At 53.4% G+C, this 8,072-nt stretch overlaps 1 protein-coding gene across 1 annotated transcript in view; it reads right to left on the bottom strand.

The window, feature by feature from the left end:
- Window positions 1-430: 430 nt before the first annotated feature.
- The window catches only part of LOC102370413 (receptor-type tyrosine-protein phosphatase V-like), a 72,376-nt gene continuing 64,734 nt past the window's right edge, over window positions 431-8,072 (bottom strand). Inside the window, 4 exon segments of the mRNA XM_014522728.2 lie at window positions 431-2,502; window positions 5,710-5,845; window positions 6,528-6,685; window positions 7,491-7,613. Of these exon segments, the coding sequence (XP_014378214.2) occupies window positions 2,443-2,502; window positions 5,710-5,845; window positions 6,528-6,685; window positions 7,491-7,613 (477 nt within the window). The 3' untranslated portion in view covers window positions 431-2,442.

The following is an 8,072-nucleotide window of genomic DNA, read 5'->3' as shown; positions in this document are numbered from 1 at the left end:
GCAGGAACTACTGGTTGACCTGCAGCCTGCAGTCACAGCCAGAGCTAAATAGGGCAACTGCTCTCCCAGAAACCAGTGAAGTTGTTTTTTTTTAAAGAAATTTGTTCCGAGCCAAATCAAGTCCAAATCCAGGAGTCAGTCCAGAACTATACGTGGCCCTACAACCGGCAAACGTCATCCACCCCCACCAGGGGCTTCAGATGTTTCCAATGTCTTTTGGCAGACAGCCTACTTGCAGGCCCACACCTGGAGGCTTGGGGTTTGGATGCCCCCGAGTTTCACCTGCCCTCAGGCACATGGCCACAGAAGCAAGCTAGGGAGGAGCCTCCCATTTCCATAAAGTGGGCTTTAAGCCCCAACACCTCGGCGGGTGCTAAACCATGCCAGAAGAACAGTTATCCCCGGGAGCGCTTAAGGAAAACTGCCTTCTTGGACCCAGATACCTGGTGTTTCCCCTGCCAGGTAAGTATCCCTTGCCAGAAGCCAATCAAGTGGCCCAGACAGCAGCCAGCTGGAGTCATTAGCTGAGTTAGGGCTGCCAGTCAAAGCCACAGCCAGGTGTGGCTCACTAGGCAGCGAGCCCAGACAAGGCTGCTTGTTAGGTAGGACCCCTCACAGGTGACATCCCTCCTGAATGAGGTGCTGGGGCTTTCCTTGTTAGAGAAGCCCTTATCTCCTTTAATGGTGCTGCTCTTGGGAACCAGCCATGACCCAGGGGTGACAAACCACCTTTGGGCAACCCTGAGATTGCCAGCTCTGGTCTCAGCACCACTTCCCAGCAGGAAGATGGAAACCAAATTCCCAATCCCTTTGCCTGTGTTGTAAAGGAGGCTGGTGCCACCTGCTGGGGACCCAACCGCAGTCCCTAGAGAAGGGCTCCATACTCAGTGCCTTGCTCGCATGCCCGCTGGGATGATGGCAAGGCAGAGCTGTGCTGGTGGCTGTGGAAGGCCGGGAGGCAGCAGAAGAGACATTCCCTGCTCAGGGCTCACTTGCCTTCATGAGGCCCCACGTTTCCCATGGGGGAAAGCAGCTCCACAGCCAGCAGCTGGGGACCACACAACCCTGGGAAACAAGATGGGTTGCAGCCAAGCACTGGGATTAGCATGCTCATGGGATCAGGGAGACCCCAGCTGGGGGGGTGTTTACTGCAACCAGTAGATTAGTAGAGGACACTGGTCCCCCATTTTCCTCCCCCATCCCTGTAGAAGCCAGCAGCATGTGAGACCTAATCAGTGGGTAATTTTAGCTGCTGCAATATTTCCTCCACATTAACCTTAACAGAGATCATGAAACAGGCTCTAAGGACAGGGGGATACAGAGGACTCTAGCATGAAACGTGATGCTGCCAGGAAGAACAAGAGTCCTGCTCCTCCTCCCAGCAGCGGGAGGTAGGTGAGAGCTCCCTGCAGGCTGTGCTGAGAGCACCTCCTGTCCCTGTTGTCTTCGGGCTCAGGGCTGGCTGGGGAGGTCTCCTCTTCCAGAACTTGGTTCTCAGCTGAGGGAGCATCTGCACAGACACAACTGTCGTGCTCTGACAGCAACTGGTGTATGCAAGCAGTGCTCAGAAGCCCTGTGGACACCATGGTCCTGGCTGGTACCCACCACTGGGGAACATGTGCCCCAGCCTTGCTTGTTGGAAGGTCCAGGACCTTGCAAGTCAACACCCCTCCTTTCAAGGTTCTCTAAGGCAGTTTTCTTTATTATCCATAGCCAGTGCTCAGCAATTCATTGGTTGTGGGAGAGGCCCATTTCCACTGTGCCCCAGCTGAGTCACTGCATGTGCAGGATGTCCACTCAGTATTCTGAGAAGTGGGTAGAGCCTGCAGCCCCCAGCCCTTCTCCTGGATACAAGCATCTTCAGAGATCAGCCTACTCAGCAGGACTTGCCGGCTGCAGGACAATGCTCGATGACAAAGCTGTCTGCCCCATGCTTGGCAGAGGAAGAACAGCAGTAAGGCATCCTGGATGAAGCATCACAGTAACTGCATTAATGACATTTCCAGAGTGCCGGGAATCCCAGGAGACGTCAAGGCAGCAAGGAAGTGTTGAATCCCAGACAGGACCTCGCCACCCACTCAGTGCTTGCACCATGAGGGCTGGTAGCATTGCCTATGGCAGGAGAATGGTGCCCCCAGGGGAGACTGGTGCAGAGTGCACATGGGAATTAGGCTCTCCTAGCACATCCTCCTTGGAAGAGATGGAGAACATGAGATGATGTGTGCTAACCCAGCCCTACCTCAGGATCCAAACTGGCTTCCAGGGATGGGGAGGGGACTGTGGTCTCTGGCCCATGCAGATCCTCTTCTCTGTAAATGGAAGCCTTGCCTTGTTTGTGCAAACAGTCCTGCAACGCTCTGTTCCCTGCACAGCCCAACACCTTTTCAGAAGCAAAAGCAGGAGTAAAGGCACAGGGTTGTGGCAGGAATTGCTGTGCTCTTTTTAGGGCAGTCTTTGGGCAAGGATGTCCCGGATGCACATGTACAGGAACATATACTGGTCCTGAAAAGAGGCAAGGGAGAGAAATGGCTTCAGAGAGCAGTTCTATAGCAGGGCACCCTGGAGTCATGAGCTATTCAGAGATTAGTTCTAGGATAGAAGGTGATAAATCTCTGAACAGGTTTATAGGATATGGCTGATTGTAAGGCCCAGAGCCTGGATCTGATGAAGCAGGAGATTACTTCCAGTGCTATGCTCCTATGTCACTGGAGTTACCCAGCAGGAGGAGTGAGCTCTGTGACTATAATTACGTTGAAGTTTTGCTTTCTGATACCTGGCACCAGGACTCTATGCTTCATAACCAGATGATGAATTCCACAGAGGAATGACTGGCATATGAGGATTTGAGAAGTCCTCACCAGTAACTGCACTGCGTGGCCTTGTCAGCATGTGGATGACCTTTCGGTAGGCCTCCGTATCAAAAATCAAAGTTACAAAGCAATGACAGGTCCACTGTTGAGCAGTCAGTCCTGCTGGGTTCAGTTTTAGTGAGGTTCTCCTTGGCAAACCCAAAGAGATTTTTGGAGTGACCCTTAGGCAGATCAGGTGTGGGGACATGTGTAGCAGTAACTATCATGTCAGAGTGATCACAGTAAACGTGATTTAAAAAAAATCAATAATCTCTCAGGTCTGCTCATTTCCCTCCTAGCCTGTGGAAACTAGAGCTAGGCAAAGTATTTTGGTGAATCATTTCTTTGCTTTAAAATAGTTTCAAGTCATCCCAAGCTATCTGCAAATTGGAACTGGATTCTCCCAACAGAGTTAGCTAAAGTGACCACAACAAAACGTTTACAAAATGCCAAGGCATCCAGTCTCCCCATTCCTGGGATATTTGCATTTGGGGACAAGGAAACCAGGGCTGGATTCACAAACTGCTGGAGGGGGTGGTTCTCTCTGCTCTACCATTGCTCCACAAAGTGCTCATCAGGGATGCAGAAGCCTGGGGGTAAATCTTTGCTCTTAATCAGTGACAGAATAAACTTGGACCTCCCACCTCCAAGGAAACTGCCCTGTCTTCCAGGCTACAATCATCCTCTGGCACAGGGAATCCTCGAGGAGGCCTTACAAAGTGAATGGCATCAACCAGACAACCCTATAGAAATGATCAGGGGAGAGGCATGGCCAGAGACGCATACAGGCTTTTTGCAGTCTCTGTTCAGCAGAACAAGGTGTCTTGGGTTCAAGGGGGCAGAGCACTTAGGGAAGGAAAAGATGGCATATATCTTGTCCTACAGGCCCTTCCCCTCTGCACCCAGGCAGTCGCTTAGAGGATGGGGGCAGGGCGGGGGGAGGAATGTATTTAAGGAAAAGCTAGGTGTCTGCTTCCCACCAGGCTGCTATGACAAAGAAAGGAGCCTAGCTGCAAAAGCTCTCCTCTCTTCTGGCTCCCACAATTTCTGTTACTTCAATTAATTAATTAGGCAGCTGATTAGCTGTTTGCAGGGGACTTTTCAACTGGGAAGTCCTAGGAGGAGTCTTCACCATTTTTGCTACTGGTTGGGCCAAGCATATCAGGATCCAGCCTCCCCCATTGTTAAAGGTTTATGTGAAATAATCAGATAAACTGGGTTAAACGCAGGGACTGGCACTGTGCAGCTGGTGGATGGTGCCATCTAGCGGTGCGTGTAGGCTGCTCCCAGCCGAGCTTCCCAATCACTATGCCGGGCTCTACCAGGACTGAGCCACCAGCAACGGTGACACCCCATGGTGACCCTGCCACTCCTGCCCTATGCCGTCTCTAGGTCCCTCCCTTCACTCCCAGTTGCCAAGCTTGCATTGATGTCCTAAGTTCAGTTTTGGAAAGGAGGCTGCCTGAAGATCCTAGAGTGAGCCTCTCTTTCTTCCTGCCAGCAGGTCCCTTCTCAGTCCCCGCTGATCCCTATCTCCCTCTCATTAGGTGGGCCCTCTTGGCCCATACATGCCCTGAGGACACTCACCACCTTATGGGCTATTCACAGCCTCTGACCTCCCCTATAGGCATGCCCATGTATTGCAGGTGTTAACTATCCACCCCACTCTCCTTTCCTATAATCCAGGCTTCAATACTTGTATTTTCAGTACTTCAAGTCTCTACCAGGTCTCTATATGCCTTTAATAATCCTTGGGCCCCTTGGGCCTGGTCTTGCCTCTCTAGAGCTCTGAGCCCCTGCCCCTGTCACCACCCTTTTCAGGTGCTGGGTCCCTGGCCCTGTTTCCATTCTTCTTGAGTGATGTGTGCTAGACACTCACCCTGTCTTTCCTGGACACTGGGCCCTGGCCATCTCCATCCCTCATGGACACTGGGTCCCCAATCCTGACTCTCTCTCTCTCTCTGCCCTCTCTGGCATTATTGGGTCTTCCACCTCCCTTAATTAGTCCCAAACCAATCCACCAGTAACAACTGATGTGAAAAACATAGTCCTTCCAGCTATAACTAAATTCTCAGCCCATTGGCTTTGTAATAAATTCCTACTCATCTTGGGATCTTAACGGCCTGCCAGCCCTCAGTCCCTTACTTCCTGTCTTCACGTATCCCAGAATCTCGGTCAGTCTTTCAGCAACAGGCATCTTACTGCAGAGCTCTCCCCTCTTTGGCCTCCAGGGCCAGACTGACCACTCTGGCTTATATGCTGCTCAAACCCTGCCTACCTTCAGCTCAGGTGACTTGCTAGCCCTGGCACAGCTGCCTTTCTCTCATTTTAATGGGTAGCTAGCTGTTGCTAGCCTGGCTACCATAGCAGTGCCTCTGTTGCTTCAGCAGTACTCTGTCCCATTGAACTATTCCTTTGCAATTTGTACAGCAATAGGTACTTTCAGCTTCTGGACTCTGACTGCCTATCCCTTTGCAGCTAGCCCTTATCTGTCTGCCTGAGCACTGCTTGCTAGTGTCTTTCCCTCTGTAAGTAACAAGCCATCGGCTCACTCTTATACAGCCCTAAACGGGGTGGAAAAGGGGCCTCCCTCATTTCCCATTTGGTTTTCCACCCAGACCCTTCCACAGGATTAGCACTAGCACACCCAGAAATGGGGAAGGGGATGCAGCCCTGTACTTCGGTGGTGCTGCACATGCATGGTGACCTCAGAGCTCACTGCTCATGCAGAGCTCTGGCAGGAGCCTGCGTTGGGCAGGCAGTGAGCTCAGAGCTCACCATGCCTGTGCAGCACCACCAAAGTGGAGGGCTGCACCCCTTTCCCCATTCCTGGGTGTGCTACTGCTTTTTCCCCACCTACCAGTGTTGGTGTCATGAGGCAGCAGCTCCTCATCAGCCGGAGGGTGACCCCATAGACATCCACGCTCCGCTCCACTTTCAGCTGATGCAACAGGCAGTCCAAGGCAATCAGTGTCCCCATCTGGCCCATGCCACTGCTGGAATGGGCAGCCACCAGAAGGAGATGTTAGCTCTTCCATCCTTGTCACCCTCCAACACTTCCCAGTCTATTGAAATCATTGGGCTACTAGGGCACATCTGCCTGACTTGGTGGCAGATACAAGGCCTGTCTGGTCATGGAGCTCATTTCCCTGAAAAGGCAGGGTATGGAGCCCAAGGAGAGATGGCAGTTTGAGCATTAAGAGGTGCTATGCCAGAAGGACCAGAGCACGACCCGAGCTCAGGGAACCAGAGCATTGCAGTCAATACTAGCCAATGTCCCAAGGAAGGACAGGACTGCAAGTCAATGGTGTGCTGGGTACATGGGACCTGAGCTTCTGACCTGCTCAGAAAGGAGCTGAGTCATGAAAACACGGTCCAGAGGCCAGGGCCAGCCATGCTGCCTAGCTTGGGCTGTGCCAAATCAGCCTGGCCCCCTCACCCCTCTCCAGAACTGCCACCCCTGCTTCCCAAGACAGCCCCATGTGTGGGTCAGCACCATGGCCCCCGCCTGGCCCCTGAGCCACTCCGCAGGCCTGGCGAGCACGGCCAAGCCCTCCGTTCCCCTCCCTCCATGCTCACCTGCAACCCCCGTCCCCACCACACTGCATCCCGCAGAGCCCTGAAGAGCACATTCCCCTGCCAAGGAAATGTCCAGTATGGGGGGACACACGACTGTACCTGCAGTGCAGGAGCAGAGGACCAGCTCTCTTCTTGTGGGGTGTGTGGCGTCTGACGGCAGCAAGGAACTCCACCAGGGCACGGGCATCTGGCTGCTGCTTGCGCCCCCATAGTGGGTACAGGAATCGCTGCACCTGCCTCTCCTTCACTTTCTTTTCCTGACAAGGCACAGAAAGCTGCCACAGTCATTGAGGAACAGGGCATGCAGGGCAGCCAAACACAGCGCAGCCATGGTGCAAGTCCAGGCTCTGCGGTCTCTGGCTGCCAAGTACCCCATTGAGGGGACGCAGTAGATCCTGGACTGCCCCATGCCATGCAGTCTCGTATGCTAAGCCAGCAGTGCCTGCTGGGACAGAGCCCACCCAGTTCCCCAATGCAGACAGAGTGCAGTGACAGCAGGCAGAAGGACAGGGGAAGCATCACTGAGTCAGGGCTGTTTTCTCAGTCAACGACTCTGCTCTGCCCCCAAGCCAGCACTGGCTTAAAACAGCAAGCGGTAGCCTACATGCAAAAAGTCAGCACCACTCAGGTGTTCACATTTCCCACATCAAGCCTACACTGAACCTCAGGAGAAAAAGCAAGCACTGAATGAGCTGCAGAAACTGGAAGTGGAAACCTTGGCAGATGGCACCCAGAAGAGGTGGGGAGTGTGTGTGTCTACAGGGAATTAAGTCTCCCTCACCTTTTTCCAGCCACATGCTGCATATGTTCTGTGGACACCTGGCTGGACAGTGCAGCCCTCACTATCTCAGCTCCCCCCAGTCTCTGTTGGTGCGTTTCAGCATCCCTGCCATGCCACCCCTCTGCTCTTCCAGTCCCATCTCCCACCCCAGTGCTGACTACCTTCATGCCACTACCTCTTTTCATTCCCGTCATGGGCTGCAACTCATGTCATGGTCTATGAGCAGCAAGGAATGTCTCCTGGGGGCTAGGTGGAGCTCATAGCACCAGAGACCCACGTACGTGTTTCAGCTTGAGCTGGATGCACCTCCATCCTGAGATGTGCTTCTCTGTGCCGCGCTGGATGGTCAGCATCTCAGTGCAGACTGGGTCACCCTCCAGGGGCCAGCATGCCTCGCTTGGGACCTGCACACAAGGGTGACGGGTGCTTAATGCTCTGAAGGGCCTTACTGGAGATCAGTGTCCTGCTTGGGTTTGGGTGGGGGGAGGCACTTACATTGGGCTAAATACACAGCCGCCATCAGGGAGATTCTGCCCATCAAAGAGCCACATGACCATCTTGATGGAAGCGTCTGGCCTACAGGTGTTTTTGAATTACTGTTGCAGATTTCAGCTCCCTTTGCCCTTCTTATGGGGCTGCTTCCAATCAGACTATAGGTCCCTGTTTGTGCAGGGGCATGCAGGCTGAGTGGCCACACCTCCCATGTGAAGAGTGATGGGCAACTACAGCCCACTAAGTTTTATGCACACTCCTCATGTTCTCTGGCGTTCTGGGACCCCTCTGTATGCCCACCAAGAGTGGTGGCAGCTGGGGTCCTGGATTGTGCTCTCTCTTAGGGGAACAGAGGTCTCTAGAGAGGCACC

The sequence above is a fragment of the Alligator sinensis genome, unplaced genomic scaffold (genome assembly GCF_000455745.1).
Source record: "Alligator sinensis unplaced genomic scaffold, ASM45574v1 scaffold766_1, whole genome shotgun sequence".
Lineage (NCBI taxonomy): Eukaryota > Metazoa > Chordata > Crocodylia > Alligatoridae > Alligator > Alligator sinensis.
This window is presented reverse-complemented; position numbering and strand designations above follow the sequence as displayed.